The sequence below is a fragment of the Hirundo rustica genome, chromosome 1, assembly GCF_015227805.2.
Source record: "Hirundo rustica isolate bHirRus1 chromosome 1, bHirRus1.pri.v3, whole genome shotgun sequence".
Classification (NCBI taxonomy): domain Eukaryota; kingdom Metazoa; phylum Chordata; class Aves; order Passeriformes; family Hirundinidae; genus Hirundo; species Hirundo rustica.
In genome coordinates, this window is record NC_053450.1 from 73374366 (window position 1) to 73396770 (window position 22405).

Sequence of the window (22405 nt, forward strand, 5' to 3'; positions counted from 1 at the left end):
AGTTATGCAACAAGAGGTTCTGGTCTTTTTTTTTTCCTTGTAAGATTTTAAGTCAGTGATGAGACACATTATGAAAGTAATTTTTATGATTTAGGATCATGATAATTTTGGGCTGAGTTGTCAAATCATTAATACAAAATTTTGAGGTAGTTGTGTTTTATTACTCTTCAGTCAAGTCTCACAGTCTGAGTGCAAATTTCTCTCCTGCAAGTTGGGAGACAAAATGAAGATACAGTGGATTGAATGACAAATGTTTCCATCACCTAGGCTGAATTATGAAAAAAGTCATAACTCAAACCCAGTGATGGGACCATAACTCAAACCATCTAGAATGCCATTACAAAATAACAAGAAAGTGTTCAGGGACAGTGACTTTCTAAGCTGCGCTAAGCTTTTGTTTACTTTCAGTATCCAAAAGTTTGAAAGCCATAATACAAAGAAGAATTTGGCTACTAATTTAATTATTCCATTATTTTAAAATACAAGTGTATTTCTGAGCTGGGTAGATGACCAGAAATACAGGATATCATATAATTACAGTGGTAGATGATCATGGTTTCCAAACAGTTTTGGAAAGAATTTGTAATGCTAGAGATTATAAAAATTCTTTACTATTGCATGTTAGTTCTTTAAAAGTTTTTAAAGAAGTATCATGAAAAACTTTATTTTCATGTAGCAGAACTTCTTCAAAATATAGGATAAGTGGAATTTGAGACTTATTCTAAATCAACAAGGAGCTATCAGTATTGAGACTAATTTCCATTTTTCCCAAGAGAGAAGAGAGTTATAAAAAGGTTGCATCCTTAAGTAAATGTGAATCAACTTTAACTCTGGCACTTTTTTGTAACATTTTAAATTTTTTTTTTAGAATTGACATTAACAAAAGTTGTCTTTTTAAGTAATCAGTTAAAGAAAATGTATTTTCTCAGCAGTTTTAAGAAAGTTAATTCGTCTGTGATGTCCCAAGTCTTACCAGTTCTTAGCTGTTTTGCATTCCGTTTTTGGTGGGTTTTATTGAAAATCTCTTACAAGTATCTGTAATCCAGAACGGATGGACTTGTGATGTGGAGTGTTTACTAGAAGCCAGTAGTTACAGTGTCCTAATTCCATGCCATAATAATTGCAGTTTATATTAAAACATAATTTTTCCTCCAAATAATATGACTTTTTTGTGAAGAGCATTGCCTTGCTTTAAGCTCTTCTTACATCAGGTAGGGTTTTGGGAATAATTGAACTTCAAAAGGAGGAAAAGAACTTGTTTCCTGATGCATGTGGACATCTTTGCGTCTTTTTTCTGTTCTTTTATAAAGAAAGGAAATTAACTTCCTTTTATTAAAATTAGTTTTACCAGAATGTTAGTTCAATTACTTTAAGTCTAATGGTTTTATTTTGTATTTGCCCTTGATTTAATAGTAGTAGTGATTTTCCTGGTCCCAGGGAGATGGGAGCTAAATGTACAGATGTTAGTTAATCTTGAGAGTATCCTCTGTTTCACAGGAATTTGAAGATGATATTATCTCTTCAGAGCAATCTCCCATGTAAATGGAAAAGCAGTTATGTTTCCACTTAAAAGTAATATTATCACATTACTCTTAAAGCTTTTGGCTGTCTGACTTTTTTAAGGCATGTTAATACTAACAATTTAAATTTTTACAAAATTAGGACTGGGCTCTTGGAGTTCTGCATGCCAAAATAATTGCTGCCATAACACTGATGGGTCCTCAGTGGTGGCTGAAAACTGTGATTGAACAGGTAGGGAAAAATTGTCTATGTGAATTATCTGTATAATACATTTTCTAAGTTTCTGATTGTATTGTATAACAGTGTTATTGTTGCAGTAATGGAGTAATTGAGTAAAATTCATTACTCAACTAGTCTTGTAAAAACCTTTTAAGTTGTATAGCCTAATCCATTAAGGTACATTTAAAAGTAAAACAAAAACTCAGAAATCTGCATTCAAGAAAATGCTTTGTATACATTATGCTATTTTTTTCAGGTTTGTAATAAAGTGAGAAGGAAACATGATTATTTCTTTAGATGAAGTCCATGTGTCCAAATATTGGGCAGTATTTACATCCACAACTCAAGAACACAGAACTTTTCCTTCTCTGCAGCTGTAGAGATTACCCCATTCATAGATCAGTAGAGATGAAAGACACCATTTCTGTTCCCCTTTGATTATTAAGAACACAGAACAGTTTCTCTGAGCAGTTCAGAGTCATGTAGCCTTGTTGGTTTCTCAGAAGTATTTCTTCTTGGTTACAACCGTTAAATTCCATGGTTGTCATCTCAGTGAAGTGTCTCAGTTGTTTGTCAGAAGGTAATTTTTCAGCCCTGCACTGTATGTGATGCCTGTGGTGCATGTCCCAGCCTCTGTACACGAGGTGCCTCTCGTAAGTCAAGCACATAGTCCCAGTTATTAAATCACTTCAGCTGTCACACTGCAGAAATACAGTCTGGGAGTACATTTTGATGCATACCATGGCTCCGTCTCCCATTCTGAATGCCCTCCATGGGCTCTTACACTCTCTCCTGAGCCTTCCAGGCTGTGAGACAGAGACCATTGTTTAGCTGTACTGGTAGCCATTCAAAACTGGTCTTTTCCCATGCGTAACCTGGTTACATTTTGACCTTAGCTTCCAGTAGTAACTGCAGAAGCTTAAGAATTGTGGAGACCTTTTTTCCAGGCACAGGCTCTACATACAGAGGCTCTGGTCTGCCCCACTAAGTACAAAATAGGATCCTATTTTCTGCCCATTACAAAATTTAATAATTTATTCTATCAGCATATACAGGATCCTCTTCCAGTAAGTTAACAGCACAAAGTGATCCCAGGTCACCCACAAAACCATTGACCACAGCTCTGTCAAATGATCTTTCAGAAGGTCCCTTGCATTCCTGCAACTGAGTCACAGTTCCAGAATAAGTTGGTCTCTTGGGCATTGTTTAAATGATTTCCTGGAACCCTCATGATGTAAATTGGCAGAGTTTTACCTTCTTCAACTGTGGTCATGGGAACACCCATATCCGTTTGTAAGGAGAATTGTGTAAAACCTTGTAATTATTACTGTAAGGGCAAAGCAAGGCTTTCTTGATTGATCTGTTCTACTTCTAACTTGTTCCATTTTAGGTATATGCAAATGGAATTCGTAACATTGACTTACACTTCATCATCCGTAAACTGGCAGCACCCGTAATCTCTGTCCTTTTACTTTCCCTTTGTGTGCCGTACATCATAGCTTCTGGTGTTGTACCTTTACTGGGTATGTATGCATTCAGGACACCTGTTCACCGTCTCATGGTTTACAGCAGTGTAAATGTTTGTGGAAATAAAACTTCAAGCCCTAGTTTATTAAAAAAAACCCCAAAAACAACACTAAAAAAAAACCAAACAAAAACAAACAAACTCCTCTTCTGCTGACAAATGTAAATGTTTAAAGACTTCTAAGAGTCACACCTTGTTCCAGGAATATTGCCCACATGCTTCTTGAACACTGTCAGGCTTGGTGCTGTGACCACTTCCCAGGGGAGCCTGTGCCAGTGCCCAAGAACCCTCTGGGTGAAAAACCTTTTTCTAATACTCACCCCAAACCCTTCCCTAACACAGCTTGAGGCTGCTCCTTGGCTCCTGTCACTGGTCACCACAGAGAAGAAATCAGTGTCTGCCCCTCTTCGTCCCCAAGAATGCATTTTAGGTATCTAGCCAGTTTGGGAAATGAATGATTAATTCATTTCTTTGGACAATCAGCCTTTAATTTTAGTCCCTCTAGGAGCTGTACTGAGCTAAGGCCATCTTTTCTGACTTGTCAGATTCTAAGTGAAGCTTAGAACAGGTGAAAATTCTGGGTTTGTTTTGAGGTTAATAGTACTAAAATGTGAATTTTAAATATATAGGTTTTTTTCAGATTTTCTTATCTCCTCATAATTGAGGTAAATAATTTGATTAGAACCAGGGTAGATGAGCTTTTTCATCAAGACTTGTCTTTTACTAGTTAGTTTTAATGTTAACAACATGTTCAAGGAGTTCCATTTTATTCTTCAGTCCCGCTTGAATGCTGACTTTTATTCCATTGACTTTTCTGATACAAGGAGAAGTCAGTAAGCAGATAAACAGAAGTTAATAGGCAAAAAGAACTGATAAGCCCTTTTTTTTTCTACTGTAAATTTTCACTCTGTTAATTGAAAACTTTCTGCCCTTAGTGCTTCAGATTAAAAAGAACAGCAGCTTTCATGTTGGATCGTTGATGTAAATGAATGTGTAATTTATTTCATAGCCCTTCTACTGAAGTTACAGTTGAACAAAAGTATGGAAGCGAGTAGAGCAGGAGAAACACATGAGTTAGCTCAGGAATATTAGAATGTCTAAGGACTCTGTCTTGTTTTATAGGAGTTACTGCTGAAATGCAGAACCTCGTTCAGCGACGGATTTATCCTTTTCTGCTTATGGTGGTGGTTTTGATGGGAATTCTGTCCTTCCAAGTCCGCCAGTTCAAGCGCCTTTATGAACATATTAAAAATGACAAGTGAGTATATAGGGGTTTTTTTCTAAATTTTTCCCCTTTATATATATCTATATATATACTTAAGGTTGAATTCAGGTGTTGTAGATACTTAAGACTAAAAGGGTTCTCTTCAAGACAGACAAACTGTTCTTGGCAGATGTTTTATCTGTAGTTCAGGTAGATAAACACAGGAGTAGACTGTCCTATAAAGGGAAGGCACTCCTCCATGTCTAACATGATTGTGTTCTCCCACAAATGAAGTTGTCTCACCTGTAGTCTTGAATGACAAATGAGTGTCATGAATTATAACACACCTGGAAGTTAAAATCACATCTCAGGCTGCTGCTTATAAAACCATTTCTTCAGCCTTTTCTGCATAACTGTGTTTCTTACTCTTCCTACTCATTTGTCCAACTAACCTGTTAAAGAATGTTCAGTTGATTTGAGTTTGTCCTTGCCAAATTTTATGTGGTTTTCTGATGTTTTCAGTAATTATTACTCTGTGTTACTCAGATGCCTGATAAAAATTGTGATTTTGATGTTATTTTCTGGTTATCATGCTTAGTTTAACCTTTTTTGTGTGTGTTATTACATTATTTTTGGTGTTAACGTAATTACCTTTATATGGGTTATTAAGAGGATTAACAGCTAATCTTCCTGGGCTTCTTTTGTATTGAAAAGGAATAAATGAGTTTGTCATGTTCGTATCCTGAGTTGTCCTATAAGAGTTTTACTTTCTAATAGCTACAAAAGGAATCAAACCTAAAATAGACTTTTTTGAATATTGAATGTTAAGGAGCGACTGAAAACTTGTAAGTGAAAATTAGTTTGGTATTAAATGAGCTTATTAAATGTTGTAGCATCCTTGTAGACAAGAAGTTTGTATGACTTAGTTGTCTCATTTTAGGAAGTAAGCAGACACAATCATGCCAGCCAGTAGAGATTTGTGCTTTAGAAATATGTGTAATCAAATCTTTTGTGTAACAAATTCTAAAAATGTATCCAAGTTTTTGTGACATTCTGAAATGTACAAAGAATGTGCCATGGTTGTTGGTTATGGTACCTTGAGAAAGGAGCTGTGGCGAAAGGGTTTCTAAAGGAAATAACAGATCTTAGGGGAAGAATTCATAGGTGTGTAGGGCTCTTGTACACGCAGAACTAGCATTCAGATAGGAAGCATGAAAAGGAATTGAGGTGGCAAAAAGTGTGGATCAATGATATAGAGGAAGAAAGGAATAATGTGAAAGGTATGAAAACTGTTAAGCTGCTGAGATAGTTAAATTCTGTTTCAATATCACACTAAAGGAATCTTTCACCCCTTAAGCTTTCCATGGAGTAGCATCAGGATATTTTCTCTCCCTTAAGAAAGATTAAGCAACAGCTAAGGTTCTTCCTTTACAATTCATAGAATAATTTTTTATTGAAATGAAAAACTACATTGGCAGCAAAGGAGACAGAGTGGATTTGTTTTGCAGAATAGTATTACCTTGTGTTAATTTCTGGTTTTTCTGTGATCCCAGGTACCTTGTTGGACAACGACTTGTGAATTACGAACGGAAGTCTGGTAAACCAGGCACATCAACAACTCCACCTCAGTCTTCACAAGAATAGATGGACATATTAAACATCTTGACCTTCCCTTTGCCTTTACATGTCCTTTTTTCATAGACTCTTCTCGTCTTTGGATATCTCTCCCAATAATACTCTCAGCAGTGTTTTGGCTTCTGTTGGTAGCATCCAGATAGCAGTTAAGGCTCTGTTTCTTATCTGCACTTTCTGGTGTTGTAAATGCTGTCTGAGGTCTGTATATGTGTATATAGAAGTGTCCTGACACCCTAAAACCTTGGATTAAAAAGAATGTGCATTGTACATCTTTAAAAAGTATATTAATTTATTAAATCTAGTTGTCACTTTATTTTGGACTGCTGTTCTGTTGACAATGTGCCACAAAGCAATAGTGCGAAGAGGTAAGATGTTTTTATAAAATTTGGAGCTTACTTTATGGTGTTCATAACAGTTCTTATTGTAGTAATACAGTATGATTTTTCATGAGTGGAAAGGCCACATAGAGAACATCAAAAGTAAATAACTGTCTTACAGTCAGCAATGAAGTTGCTGTGTTGAGACCATAATGAACTATGTATCTTGCTGTCCAGTCTTTTTTATTATTTTGTATAACACCAAAGCTGTTGTACATTTTTCTATTGCCTGATTGTTTTTCATGTGTCAGAGTTTGTAATATTGTACAGTTGCTGTTAAATCAAGAAAATATTTCCTCTTCTGGGAATTCAGATGTACTTGTTGAGGCTCAGCTGGATTTTTCTATTTGGTTGAAGGGGGTAGGTGGGTGTTGGCTTTGGGATCAGGATTTTAAGAATTGAAACAGTAAGTAAAAATTTACTAAGGCTAGGTGATGGAAACATTTAACGGTACCAAGAAAAATTAGATAGGTTCTCAACTTAAATTGTAGCAAATTTCTTATCAATATTAGAATTTTTCAGGAAAAGGGATGAACCTTTACTGATGTGCTTGCACAGCACAAAGAGCATAGTGTAAGCAATGTCCTGACCTGATCCTTAGCTTCAAATCTTTATTCTGTAACTTACCAAAGTTGAAAATAGTAGTATGAATTTTATATTGCACAATTACTTTTAAAAAAACCAAACCCAACCAAAAAAAAAAATCTCTCAGAATTGGTCACTGTGAGTTTTTACGGGAATAATACTGAGGAAGTGATTTAGCGTGTACCATTTATGGCCTGAGGGGCAGGGAAATACATATGCTATTAAACAGGCAAGGAAAAGTTAGCAGATTTCTTTGCAAGAACACAGTCAAACAAGAGCCACCAAATCTGTGTTATTTCTATATATAGAGTTCTTTTGCAGTAATGTTTGGGGTGGGGGTGATGTAGATAAAGAAAATACGTAACAGTATCACAAAGCTTTAAGCAGCATCAAATCACATGCTTAAATTGCAGTATCTTTTCTGGACCAATGTGGAAAATGTGAATATCCATTGCAGTAATGAGAAAATTGACGGAAGATTTAACTTGCTATTCAGTACACTCTCCTTCAGTATTCTGTACTTTACCATGTGTGTATATAATTAATACTTGAGAATCTGGCAGGTGCTTTTAAAGTGTCATCTCCTTTTATTGATGTTGCATCTCTGATCTGGCATGGTATGAGCCAATGTAGTCCAGGCTGTGGTGGCGGTAGTTCATTTTTTTGGTGTCTGGATCATGTTCTAAGGCAGCGAGTACAAGCCAAATGCATCTGAATCTAGTGGCAGGAGGATTGAGCTGTCACTCTCAGATCCATACTATTTTACAGAATTACTATTGTCCTGATGGTTTTGAACCACAAATATTACCCTTTGGGTTGATTTGTTAGGAAATTTCCGATGAAATGAAATCATAGAAAAACAGCCGAAATATTCCTTTCATTTACTGTTGCTGATTTAATGCTAAACTGAGTATATATTCGCCCCATATATTTTTGATGTGCATAAATATTGCATTTGATTATTTACAGTGGTGTACATTGTGGGACAAATATATTTTCACAATAATAAATTCACTGGTAACATACGCTCTTACTTATGCCAAGATTCTGTTTTTGACATACCTTTCACAACAGTTCCAAAATGGTCTCGCCACTCCAATATTGCAAGCACTACTGTGCATCATGCAGAATTTGCAGTAGCGTGGTACTTGTAACTGCGTTTTTATCCAGACAAACTGGTCTTAATATTAAAATTTATTAAGAAAAAGCCTTTGTGCTGTTTCTTACTACTGGTATTTTACAAGTCGTGAAAGAAAATAGCAAATCAGGCCAGTCATGCAGCTGTTTTGATGTAGCTTACATTATCTGTATTTGCTTTTTTTTTTGTTTGTTTTTAATGGAAAACTGGTTTCAAATCCAGCTGTTGCGCTGGCATTTGCACTGCTTTACAGATACAAGGTGAAGTTTGTTTCCAGAACTGTCCATTGTGACCTCTTCAGAAATCTCATCTCCTCATCTCCTTATTTTTACACATTTTTTGGACGAATATGGAGGTTGTAGAGAACAGGAATTAAATAACAGTACTTTATAAATTGTTTTATATTTGAATTGTTTGCCTTATTGTGTGCTGTGTAGTCCCCTGCCATAGAAACTTGAAAAGTAAGCATGTAAGTTAACTGGCTGTTTCTGAGAGCTGATGAGCACTGTGCCAGTGGCTTCCATCTGTGCTGCAGTGATGCAGAGTGGTGTGGGCTCCTATTACTTCTCAAGTGGGGAAGAGTGTGTGTGTGCGTGCGTGTGTGCTCTCTTCCACCACAATTTGTGTTAACCTTGGTCTTGACTGAAGGGGTTGGAGGTGTGTACTGGCTCAATTGTATCCCCTTTGTGTGTTGGGAATTTAATGCTGTTGTTAGTTCCACAGGCCTTCATCCAAGAACCATCAGATGGCTCTGTAGCTATCTTGTGCATATTGGAAGAAGTTAATTGCAGCATGGCTTTGACTGTTTTTACACAGATTATTTTATATTAAAAATAGTTAAAACTCTGCATCTTTTCTGTCTGCCCCTTCTCTGTGAGTGAAGCCATAGTTACTTGATTTTGTTTCTGAGGGCCCTTTGGTACCTGTAACTGTTCTGTGTCAGTGAATTCCTCAGCAAGATTCCAACTCCAGCCTGTTACAGTGCTCACATCACTTTTCAGCTGAGTGCATTAATTCTTTCCTTGCCTCCTCTATGCTTGCATAAAGGTCTTCATAAAAATCTTCACAGCAGCAGCACTGTTCTTCAGAGAACTCTGTAAAAAGCTTCACAAAGGCTTTTACCTCACAAAGCACAAAAAAAAGACTGAGGTTTGGTTGCCTGGCATGCTGATCAGCATCATTTTGTTTCCTTGGACGTCACTGTCCTTTTTTTAACATCTAGACTGGAAAGGTTTTGTGGTAGGGTCAGTGTTCTTCTGCTTGCCTTGGGAATAATGGCTACTGTACAGCCTGGGCAATGAGTGAGGTTCTTGGCAGAAATGAGGATACAAATTGTAAGAACATTAAACAAGGAATTGAATCTTGGTAGTGTAATGAAGTTCAGGATGCAAAATAAAAGAAGCTGTTTTCTGAAACAGATGGGAAAACAACTTTTATGAAGCATAATAGTAAGTTAGAGCTCTCTTACTCTGGTATTTCAGTTCTTAATTAGTAGCTGGAACTAAAGAATTTTATAGTTAACAGCAATTTTTTTTTAAAACTTCTGATGCTCCTGGTTTTAAGTTCTTTATTAAGAAGAAACCATAAATTGAGAAATGATATGGTGAAATCAAAGTTAACTCAATAATGGAAGATTTTAAGTTTGTATTTCCAGAGGTCAAATACAATTTCAAAATAAACTGAATGTTTTGAGTTCAGTATCATACCGAGACATGAAGCAATGGCAAAATTATTTCACAGCTCTACATATTGGTTTTTCTGCTTATCTGCTATTATCTCTTGCCTGTTGACTACTGGCCAACACCAAAGCTGCAGAGGCATTTTCCCCTATATGAGGTGAAGTCAAACATCTGGAAGTGTCTGACATCAGTGTAGGAGGAGGGGGTGGTATTTAACATTACTTGCCTTTCTAGGGCTGTTTGTTTCCCTGGAAAAGGATATTACTTAGAATTCCTTGTTTCTTACAAAAACAGAGAACACTGAAAGCTTTTATACTGGATATAGTTTCTGTGTTAGAACCTAAACAGTGCAGAGCTGCACTGGTGTGTCATGCTCAGCAGATACAAATTGCAGAAGTGGCTTGCTAGAGTTAGGTAAGGAATGTGATGAATATAAAAATACTGCTGGATTAGACTGAAGAGTCCATGGGATATTTTGACTAGTTGTGAGTGGGAGTCATGTAAGTAGGAAGTAGCACAAAGTCTAAGCTGTGCTGGTATACAGCAACATTTCTGGCAGTGCTGCTGTAAAACAACATCTGTAGATACACTCTTAAATGTTCTTTATATACAAGTCTTGGTATTAGACAGTGGGAAGAAATACTTCTGGGAAGCAGCATAGATTCATAGAGAGTATTTGCAAGAGTATGTAGTGACAGGACAAGGGGGAGTGGCTTCAAACTGAAAGAGTAGGTTTAGATTAGATGTTAGGAAGACATTTTTTACTGTGAGGGTGATGAGACACTGGAACAGGTTGCCCAGGAAAGATGTGGATGCCCCATCTCTGGGAATGTTAAAGGCCAGGTTGGATGGAGCTCCAAGTAGCCTGGTCTAGTGAAAGTGCTCGTGCCTGTGGCAGGAGGGTTGGAACTGGATGATCTGTAAGGTCCAACCCAGGCCATTCTATAGTTCTATGAAAATACATTTCATTAAATACAGAAAAAAAATTTCCACCTACACGCTGCTGTTTCCCATAATACAGTGTGGCAGCTTTATGTGTGATTTCACTGCACTGGACTAAATAGCTGGAGGAACTAAGAGTATGACATTTACTTTTTGAGCATTTTAAGGATAATTTCAAGTGTGCAAGGACCACAGATTAGAGATAATATGAAACTTGCTGTTTTTCTGTTATCATTAGACACCATTGAAAAACTGCACTGTGAAATCAGTTTAATTTAATTCTCTTCTGTAAGCTCCTGCAGGATAATGTTTGCTTCATGTTTTTCTTGCTATAGTGTTCTTAAATGAGATGCTTTAAAACAGCTAAAGAATAGAAATGTATGTCATCATATGTTAAAAATTTGCTGTTTTCATTAATTACAGGAATCTGCAAAGTATTTTGAGGCCAAATAATTAGCCTGTAGCTTATGCTAAGTATTCCTGTTTTATAAAAAATTAAACAGTTGTTAAAACATGTGCTTATTGCTTTCCAGAGCCCATCATTTTATCTCTGTCCTGCCTGGCCTTGCACATTCATCAGTGGGGACATAATGTGGATCAAAAAGGCCTGGCTTAAAATAAGATTGTGTGCTTCTGCAGTAACTGCTTGGCCTGTTTCGAGCATGCAGCACCCAAGTTTCTTTGGAGTGATGGCTTGTGAAGGCTTTCTGAAGCGCATAATTCTATTACTAAGTTGATGTGAGTGCTCGGGCTGCATACAGTCCATGTCAGAAAGTACAGGAGGGGTATGGCTTTGTAACTGAGAGATGTGCTGGTGTCTTTACAGAGGATGCTAGTCAGGTTACCTCAGTGGAAAGAAGACTTGTAGCTGTCCAGCAAGACTTTGTGTCAGAGAGGGCACTTTGGTTCTTCACATTCTGGAGCAGTGGGAGAGCCCACGCTGCCTTGTGGTGGCAATTTGGACCAGCAGGTACTGAAAAGCAGCTGGCACTGGCTCTGCTTCTCTGGCTGGTGGCAGACTCTCAGTGGTGCTGCTATCCTGAATGTCCAGGACTGTGGAGCCTGACCGGCAGAAGTTGCTTGTGGGTGAGTGTCCTTGGAAGCAGCAGATGCTGTGAATAAAGGGATTTTTTGGGGATACATTGTCCTCTCTCTTTTTCAGCTCCATCAGCATTTCTGCACATTTCATCCAAGCCAGGAAAGGAGATGCAAGAATGCCAAAGACAAGATGGACACACCACCCTAACACTGCTCAACCAGTAGAGCTTCCTTGTGGCCAGGGGACATGCAGGAGCCAGCAGGGTGCAGGGAACCCTGGCACCTGCAGGAACCAGCCTCCCCGCCATGGGCTCTGCCACTAGCATGCTGCTAAGGATATTCACAGAATCACAGAATAAATTGAGTTGGAAAAGATCTCTGAGATCAAGACCAGCCTCTGACCAAACACCACCCTAGCAACTAGACCATGGCACTAAGTGCCACATGCAGTCTTTCCTTAAACACCACCAGAGACGGCGATTCCACCCGCCTCCCTGGATCGACCCTTCCACTGTCTAATCGTCCCTGCGGTGAAGAAATTCTTCTTAATGTCCAACCTTAATATCTTAATGTCCCCTCCACAGATTAGGACTATGCCCTCTTTCTCTGTCACTGGTTGTCTCAGAGAAGATGCCGGCCCTCACCTCCCTACAGCCTCCTTTCAGGGAGTTGTAGAGATCAATAAGGCCACCCCGAGACTCTTCTTCTCCAGGCTGAACAACCCCAGCTTCCCCAGCTGCTCCTCACAGGACTTGTGCTCCAGCTTTGTCACCCTTCTCTGCACCCCCTCCAGCACCCTCCAGTTGCACCCTGAATTGAGAGGACACAGGATTCGAGGTGTGGCCTCACCAGGGCCGCCTACGGGGAACAATCACTTCCCTCACCCTGCTGCCCACACTGCTGCTGATACGGGCCGGGCTGCCACTGGCCTTTTCGGCCACCTGCGCCCACTGCTGCCTCACCCTCAGCCGCTGTACCCTCCAGCCCACTCGGACACACCTTGCAAGCGTCCCTGAACTTACTAATGGTATACTCAATCCCCTCATGCATGGTTTGGGCCTTTTCTAAAGTTTGCACATAGCAGGCGCTCCGCTTGCCCTTTAAGCCCCGCCTCCATCCAGTTTTTCGCCCGCCCCGCGCCGCCCCTGCGCGTTGCCGGGGCAGCGGTGCCGCGGAGCGGGGCAGGTGAGGGGCCGTGCCGGGGCCTTCCCGAGCCCCGGGGCGGCCGGTCCCGGGGTGTCCGGGGGCGCCGGGGCCGTGGGGCGGCCTTGGAGCTCCCTCCGGCCTGCGAGGGCCGCGGCGGGGCCGGTGCCCGCCGGCGCTGCCTCCTCACGGCTCGGGGCGGACGGGCTGCGGGCACCCTCGGCTCGGCCGGGCCCGTCTGCGTGCGGACACGCCTTGGCCTTGTTTCCCGAACACTGGGGTTGCCTTGGGGTGCGTGAAAGGGAAAAAAAAATAAAAATAATAATAATAAAAAATATATATATATAAAATAAGAGCGAACAAGAAGTGAAAGTGATGAGCTGATCCTTGTCTTTAGCGAGAGTAACCCATGACAGATGGTGAAGGGGTGCAGAGGCTGCCTGACCTAGCTGTGCTTTGCTTTGATCGTTAGGTGTGTGTGTGTACATACAGCATATTCCCTCTGAGCATCAAGAAACCCTTTTTCCTTGTGAGGGTGACCAAGCACTGGCACAGGTTGCCCAGGGGGGTGTGGAATCTCCATCCTTGGAGATCCTTGAAACACACGTGATCATGGTTCTTTCTCATCCTGCTCATAGGTTGTGCAGGCGGTCAGGTCAGACCAGCTGACCCCCAAGCAGTCTCTGGCAACCTGTGCCCTTCTGTGAGACTCTGTGGCTAATGGCTTACTGTAGAAAAGCAGTTCTTGCACTGCTTTTTTTTTTTTTTTTTTTTTTTTTTTTTTTTTTTTTTTTTTCCTGACTATATTTTTATTCTTTCATTTGACTGCTTCCCAAGGGCTCGTGCACACATACCTGTATTCCTTCCTCAGAGTTTTTCTGTTGTCCTGAAATCCTCAGCTTTTTTGCCTTCAGTTTCAGTTCCTTGGCTAGAGCTGTGTTTTTGAATCATTACTGAAAGTGCGTGACTGGTGTGGTAATTAAATGCACACTTTGAAGTCTGTTCCTTATGCAAATCGGCTGCCTTGGAGTGATCAAAATGTTGTACCCTGTCTGCATTTCTCCATAAATAAGGTTCTAAGTATGGTTTAATCCTCAAAGGAGCCTTGAGTCACAGCAGTTCTATTGCTCTGTTGCTGAATTTATTTTTTTCTTTTCCGCTATAGGAAAATTCACATGAGAAAGTCACCTGCCAGGTACTCTTATCTTAAAAACTAAAAAACACTAAAGGGATAGAGGATTTGGTTACACCGATTCCTTTCTTGACGTTGTTGGTTTTACTGCTGCTCCTTTCCACAAATAACTAACCATTTTGGGTTCTTGTTGCTAAATCAACTTAAGCATGCCATAGTTTGTCCTGGAAATGACGAGGAAAGTTTCCCACCAAATGTGCCCCATTGCTATGATGGGAGAAGGACCAGACAATACCTGTCTCTCTGCCTTCTTTTGGATCCTGGGGAACAGGATTCCTTGGAATGAATGAGTTACATCCTGAATGAGACACACCTGTAGAGCTGTGTGAGCAAAGTGCAAGCTTGCAGGACACATGAATGTTTTGTTCATCACTGTAATTGTTTGATGTAAAGTCTGTCACGAGCACAAATTAGTAACTCTTTTTGCTACGGCATTTTTGAATACGTAATGACTGTAGACACTTGGTCATCTGCATACTCTTGCAAAAATGCCAAGATTTTCCTTGGTATGCAGTAGTGAGTTGTCAACATAGATACCTTTCATGTTGACATGTGTGGTGTGACTTGTCTGGACTGCCCATCTTACAAATTTTTGTTGTGGTAGGTTTGAGGAGAAAAAGCAGTTTAAAACTATCTGAAGTCACCTGTGAAAGTAGTAGTTCTCCTTACCTAGCTGTGATTGGTGCCCAAGCTGCAGTGTTTTACTTGGTGTAGCTACAAAGTTTTTTAATGCCAAGCAGGGCTTGTCTGTTTAGCCTTCCAAGTCTGTCAGCTCTCCAGTAGCCCCAGCTATCGAGTAGGACAGGAGGGAATTCGGGGACAGGCACTGTTCACTCCCATGTATACATGCAGTTTTTCATTCACATTCTGCATCTGTGAACTGCTGTTTTGTATCTTTCAGGTCCTTGTGACTGGACACCATGCCTCTTCCAGAAACCATGTTCTGTGCTCAGCAGATCAAAATCCCCCCGGAGCTACCTGATATTCTGAAGCAATTTACTAAAGCTGCTATTAGGACTCAGCCTTACGATGTTTTGCAGTGGGCAGCTGCGTAAGTACGATGTTCACATATCAACAGAGAGCGGTACATATGGACCCTCAAAACCTCACTCTCCTTATTGTATAATGGATGTAGCTTTGTATATTGCATCAGCATGTACATTGCAGATGCACTCCTGTGTGTTAATGTAGCATGCAAGCCTTTTAAAAATAGTGTGGTATTTTATTTGTTTTCTGTTTCCTTGAGGTTTAGGACTGGCTTACTTCTGAAATAGCTGGATTTCCATAGAGAAAAAATGCATCTTGATTTGCTTTCTGTTATTAGTTTTTCTATCTGAAAGACCGGCTCTTTTTCCTTTGGGTTTGGTTTTTCCTCTCTCATCTGAGATTCAGTTCTTGGATTTTAAAGGAAAAAACAGACATTAGCTTCATAATTCTTAAGCTTGGTTAGGTTTCTCTTGTTTCTTTCTGGGAAAAGTGCCTGAAAAATAGCACCTTTGAAGTGGCAATCTGCCTAATAAATCTCTCACCATAAGGTTGATTTAGATGTTTAAATTTTTCTCCTTTAAGATCTGTTTTTCTTTTTTTTTTTATCTCAACTGCTCACTATAATTTTTTCCTGTCCTGTGGTTTGTGTGAGCAAGCTCTTGGAAGGTGTCTGTGAGATGTTCTCTGCTGGGGGAATTGGAAAGCGTCTGTACCGTGTAGATGAGGGAGGGAGGGAGGCTGTTAACAAAGCCAGCTGGAGTCTGGCTTGTCTGATAAAAATAAAATAATCTGAAGCTGAATTGTTACCGCTGCAGTGTTGGAGAAAGCCAGCAGGACCACCTTAAAATGGTGTGGCGTTTCTTAGGAATGTGATGGAGGGGAGGTGCGGCTACTCCATCACATCCAGGTATCTGGAGCCTGCTGGACGTGGTGCGGGCGGGAGCAGGGGCAGCCCGGCACTGCCGAGGCCACGGCAGCGGCCAGCCCCGACCTCTGCCTCTGCACTGGGGCAGCTCGGGCGGCTGCTGCTGCTCTCACCCCCCTCTTTCTGGAGCGTGCTCCGGTGCGCCTGGCAGAGCAAGATCTGTACCTGGGAGCCGTGCAAAGCAGAGCGAGGCTGGGGCTTCACACGCGCTGCCGGTGTTGGAGTGCTTGTCCCTGTGAATAATCAGACGAGGAAATGGATCCGGCTGAAAAAATAGCCTTGGTGTTATATGTACATACGTATTTTTGCGTCTATTTCTATACAATCACATTAATTCAGTTCTGGAGTGCTGTCTGCTGTGTATTTTAGCAGGTATTTGCACAGCATGGGATAGCCTGGACGTGGACGTGTGTGACCAGGGCAAATGAGGCAGGACAAGTGGAGAAACTTGAAAATTAGATGCACCTGAATAAAAACCTTGCAAAGTTTTCCTTGCACAATTTAGATTGCTGGCCAGTTAAGGCAGAGGCAGCTCTTCAGGTTGTGGCAGCCTTATAATTAAAAGGGTGTGCATCCAATACCGTTTATGCACTACTCTTAAATGTGTTTTTGGAGTGGACAGAAATAGCAGAAATGCTGAGGAGAGAGTTGCAATGTGAATAGGCAGATGTACATTTTGGGTAGTGCACAAGGGGAATGTTTAACAGATGAGCCCTCAGGTTCATCAATCAAAAGAGCTGAATATATCATGCACAAAATAAGTTAAATGCCTTAAGAATTATTAGAGTGTCACAAAAAGGAGCAAGGAAAGTCTAAAGATTGTGCTTTCTGGGCACAGCAAGATGGGAGTTGTGCATATAGGCAGCTTGCCAGATGCTGCTGTTCCTGTGGGGTGAGATTCTTACACTGAACTGTAAGAGCATTTACTTCTGTGCAGTTTGTAATGGCCGTGGGCATTGAGGTGTGTTGCTCTTCCTATTCACTTAGGTATTTTTCAGCCTTGTCTAAAGGTGAACCCCTTCCTGTGAAGGAGAGGATCGAAATGCCTTTAGCAACAGAAAAAAAAGATGCTGGTTTGACCCCAGGACTCCTTAAGGTCTTGCACAAACAGGTACAAGCTGTTCTTTATCAAATGCACGATGCTGTTGAGGAATGCAGATGTGTTGGAGATGGTTGGGGACGCTGTCAAGTATTTGAAGTATTTTGGGGAGACATCATGTTCTTAAACTCATTCTGTTTTTTGGAGTTCTTATTGTGGCACTACAATTTTGTTCTAAGCTTTCTTCCAAAGGCACAGTGACTGTTGAAGAACTGAAGGAAAAATGGAAGCACTTGGCCTTGCCAGAGGAGCAGCTGGAAGCTATTCTGCAACTGGACAGTTTTCAGGAGAATGTGGAATGGATGAAGTTTCTGGCACTTGGATGCAGTGTGCTTGGTGGGGTACGTTCACAGCAGGGCCCTTCATATCCAAACACAAGTGGTTGTCTAGGTTCCATATACAAGATAGACCAAAGAATAATTAATGCAGATGGATTTGGTGAATGATGACTGCTTTTGCAGCAGCTGACAAAATGGCTTGAGTGTTTACTTCTGTTGCCCATCAGATTTTGTTCTGGGGAACTTAACCAGAAGGATTGCCAAATCCTCAGTTTACTGGAGTGGCAGTAGAAGAACAAATGTGTGGACAGGGAGCTTATACTGTGTGAGAGAGGATGATGGAAGAATGAGGCTGATGGCATGAGTGTAAATGTCCATGAAGGAGAACTGAAGGGAGAAATTAAAGAAAAAATCTTCAATTGATTGTGTAGCCAATTAAATTTTCTCAGCAGGACTTAATGTTACTACAGCTACACTTAATTCTTTTAATGTCAGTAATAAAATCTCAGCAGAGCATTTTAACAGAATGAAAGATTATAAAATGCATGAAGCTGACATTCTTATAAAGTATAATACATTTAATGATTTCCACAGTAGGGAAGAAGAGGTACTAAAAAGAAAATATATGTGAAATAATATTTTGTGAATATTTTGTGGTATCTGGAAGCTCTGCATGTTAACCTGGCCTGGTGATGCAATTGTGCAATTGTCTATCTATCTGTCTGTCTGTATGTCTTTATTTCAAATTTGTATTTCTTGGTTCCAGTCTCCCTCCCAAAATGATCTCATAGTTAGGGCTCTTTTCTTCATTTAAAAATAGTAACAGCAACATTACTTACCTGAAAAACAACAAACCCCCTCTCTGCAAAAAAAAAAAAAAAAAAAACAACCCAAAAACAAAACAAAACCAACTCAAACAAACCAAAACCAAAAGTGGAGTCACAGGAACATTATTCTCATAGAGCTAGACAGACTAAATTTCACCATCTCACCATCCTTTTGGATATTAAGTGAATTGTTTGATTTCAGTACTACATAATGAAACCTAAACCTTGGTTTCCTAAACCAGAGAGAAAGACACGCACAAGAAATTTACATTCATTTCCTGCAGCTGTAAATTGTGTTCACAGTCAAACAGGGTCACAGTTGAGATTACAAGAGCAGACAAATACGAACTTCTTAAGAGCACCAGTCTGAAATATCTTTTTTGTAAAGCACCAATGCATTTTTACAACAGCCTTGGAGAAATGACCACACAGGTAGCTTGTTAAATTGTCTTTCATAATTGGCAAAATGGATATGAATAAATTTGTGGTGTTGTGAGAAAGAGACCGTGGCAGTTTGGGGTGGCAGGACCAGAAAGGACAGTAGAGGGGCAGCCAAGTGCAAAATGTAGCATTGGCCATGGTAGAGTCAGCTGCCTCTCTTTTCCCAGAGAAACCTCCCAGGTGAGGAGATACACTGAGTAAAATTGTTAAAGGATTATAGCTTGACACTTCTCTGGCCTGTGTTCTAGATCTTAAAGAGATACTGCATTTATTTTAAGTATTGCTATTCTACTGTTAGGAAATACTGTCTTTTTACATAGACATTTCTTGCTGGTAAATGAAAATGTAAATTTTGAAAAAGTTGTAGTGAAAAATATAAAGGCTTAGGCTGAAGAAAGCCTGTGCGTGTTTGGTTTTCTGCTTTCATATCACGTGTGTGGTTTTATTTGTTTCTTTAATGGCATCCGACCAGTCTTTGACTGAATGAAACTCAGTGCTGAATTTTCCACACTCTTCCCCATATAGCTCAGCATGCATAGGGCACTGGATTATCAACAAAATTTTAAAGGAAGGATTATTTTCAAAGTATATTTGGGACTAATAATTTGAGGCATGTTTTTTAAAGGTAACTCAGATGTTATTGGCCTTTGACTACACTGAAATATTCTTTAAATGCATTTTGCCTCAGTGCTTCTTCTACTATATTAAAATGAAACTTGCATAGAGATAGGGAAAATAGTAAATATCACCCAAAATATAATCTAAAAATCATATCATATCATATCAATCATATAATAATAAAATCACTAACCCTATTTTCATTTTCTGGAGGTTGTAGATTTGTCAGTCTTAACTGCTGCTGATAATTCATTTAGAATCATTGAGGTAATATGCACACAGAAAGATCTTTTACTAGATACAGTGGTGTTGGAGCTTTTACAGTAGCAGAACAGAGCAATTTGGCCCTAGTGGAGAGAGAGCTCAGATTACCCTATGCAATCTTTAACCATCACAAGATTCTGGTATTTTTTACTCCTGTCTCTGCTAGGAATACATTATTGTTTCCATCTTTGGACCTGCACTAGAGAGTAAATTTGGGGTTTAAAGCTAGGCAACAATAATAACACCTTCATCTAATTTACCCTCCCTTTTAATGGCTTACAATGTGGATTTTGTCATGGTATGAAAGAATGTATGTGGCTCTGACACTTTTCCTTTCATTTCTTGCTGGAACTCCCTGCAGTCCTTACTGAGTTCAATGAAACAGGCCTGTGAGATCCTTACAAGAGACCCAGAAGGTGGAGCAGCTCGAATTCCCTTCGAAACATTCTCGTTCCTTTATTCGTATTTGGCCAATATCGATGGAGAGATATCAGAGACAGAAATTAAAGCATTCCTCAAGGGAATTAAAGAACAAGCGTAAGTAAAAATCTGTGCAAGGAATTTAAATGTATCAATTGCCTCTGGGTTCTCCATAAGCCTTTAATTTCAGCTGAATAGTCCATCTTTTTTTGGGCATAGCCATGATGACAGAAGTAAGGATTGACTATATCAAAAGTATACAGAGTTATTTTTTGTCAACTTCAGCATTTGCACTGTTAAAAGATAAATTGTTATTTATCCACCTTTTTCCAAAATATTAAAGTCTCTATATGGTGGTATAATTTTCCCTGTAGGAAGCTATTATATACAGGCTTATAATGTCTGCATATTACTGATCTGGAACCAGCAGCATCTTCTGGGCCGTTCCTCTTTGATTTAACATAGATCATAAATCAGAGAGAGGGACTGGGAGTTCCTTCATAGTATCCATAGTCACACATAGGTCACGAAATGCTCTTACACCAATTAAAATAGGTCTGTAACAGGCTTGTCCTCCGCATGCTGACTGCGTAGCGTGTTTGCATACAGACACTCAACTGTTCTGCCATCTCTCTGGAACTGTTCTTCCTGTGCATGGTGGGCTGACACAACCTCTGAGGCGCTACCACCATTGCCACTGGGCTCAGCCCTGGCCAGCAGCAGATCTGTCCTGGAGCTGTCTGGCACTGGCTCTGTAGAACGTGGGGGAAGCTTCTGTCAGAAGCTCACAGAAGGCATCACTGTGGCCCCCACCTCCCCCCAAAAAACACTGCCATGCAAACTCCATACACTGTCTTAGATTGCCACCAGGTCCACGTTCGTGGGAGCTCCAAAACAAGAGCATACAAATGGACTGTTTCATCTTTAGTTATCAGATTGACAGTTTTTAATAAGATTTTTAATCATACACCTTTTGCTTGCATTTCATGTAGCCCTAAATTGTATCCTGTCCAACACACTAGGATCTACCATGTGAAAGTGCCATTTAAAAATTTTGGCTTATTCCTTTCCAGGGACAAACACTATGGCATGGTGCTGATCAGACACTTCCTGCCATACTCCTTCATATTTTATTGATCAACCCTACTCTTCAGCATGAGGTGAGAGGAAGAAATAAAAGGAAGGAATAAATAAGTTCAAGAAAATAATTTGTGTTCAAAGTACCGTAATTTGCACATTTCAGAACAACATGATCCTCTTCTCTGGCATTTCCTTTTCTTTGTCCCACTCTTGGGATGGCCCTTCAGGGAATGTTAATTGAATACTGGTTATATTGTTCTCCTGCCTCTCAGATAGTGATGGCCATCCCTAGGGAGCGATCCCTTCACTCATCTGCTTATATTGAACAGAAGTTGTTTTGTTACTGAGCTTCCTACCTACAATTAGCAAGTGATTGTTAAGTAAAACATGGAATTCAGTAGACTGGCAGCTGTAACTGGAGCAATTCTTATTATTCTTCTGGTAGCTCTGACTTCACTTTGACTCTGGCACAAATACAGCTGGTCCTGTATTTGTCCTGATGCCTGGACATCCTGTATTTAAACAAACTGTTTTAGCAGGCCCTACTGAAAGAACTTAATGCGAACCCTGTGGCTGAGCTGGTCGACAAAACCAGTGCAAGGACTGCAACGGTTCCATATTTTCCCTCTAATTAGACCCTTTTCAGAACTTAAATATCTTTCTTCATTTTTGGATAAACTTGTCTAAATAAAGATGTTTTAAAATATACCTTGTTTTCTGACAGGAAAAGCTACTGCATTTGTCACATAGGCAAGGAATACCTGACACACAGTTGTTTGGTTAGACTGCTGTAGCAGGTATAGAAACCTAAATCCATCAAAATTAGACCAAATATTCAGTGATAAATAATCACACGTAATTGCAGAAACAACAGGTATGAAAGAGGATACTAGAGGCTACAGTAAAACTGGAAAGATTCGCTTTGACTGAGAAGGCCACAACCAGGGGTAACATAAAGAACCCTCTCCTGGCACATTGGTCAAACAGAAGTATTTTAGGAAAGATGGATCTGCAAGCTTGCTCTCTTCTTACTGAGGCAAGAAGCTTGGCTGATGGTGACTGATCTTGCTGAAGTAGATTGTGTGAGGAATTAACAGAACTGCACATCCTTAATATCTATCTGCACGTTTTAAGTCTTTTTTATCAACCTCTATCACAAATATTTGTATGTTAGTCCACAGGATGGGAAGTCTTCCTAGTTATTGCTGGAAGGAAATGAATCTGTTGTTTGAATATGGTACTCAGCAATATTCCGAGTGTCCTTGGTG

The 22405-nt window shown here is 40.0% G+C and overlaps 2 protein-coding genes across 3 annotated transcripts in view; both read left to right on the plus strand.

Moving 5' to 3' along the window:
• Positions 1-8608, plus strand: part of MARCHF6 (membrane associated ring-CH-type finger 6) — a 45406-nt gene extending 36798 nt beyond the window's left edge. For both annotated transcript variants that reach the window (XM_040058205.2, XM_040058196.1), the window contains exons 23-26: positions 1663-1752; positions 3131-3263; positions 4388-4523; positions 6023-8608. In XM_040058205.2, the coding sequence (XP_039914139.1) occupies positions 1663-1752; positions 3131-3263; positions 4388-4523; positions 6023-6113 (450 nt within the window). In that variant the 3' untranslated portion in view covers positions 6114-8608. The remainder of the gene's footprint in view (positions 1-1662; positions 1753-3130; positions 3264-4387; positions 4524-6022) is intronic.
• A 4418-nt stretch (positions 8609-13026) lies between these two features.
• Positions 13027-21777, plus strand: ROPN1L (rhophilin associated tail protein 1 like). The gene is made up of 6 exons (XM_040072668.2): positions 13027-13048; positions 15100-15249; positions 17098-17221; positions 17389-17550; positions 19999-20174; positions 21131-21777. Exons 2-6 carry the CDS (start codon positions 15119-15121, stop codon positions 21192-21194), a joined length of 657 nt encoding a protein of 218 aa, XP_039928602.1. The 5' UTR covers positions 13027-13048; positions 15100-15118; the 3' UTR covers positions 21195-21777.
• The last annotated feature ends 628 nt before the right edge of the window (positions 21778-22405 follow it).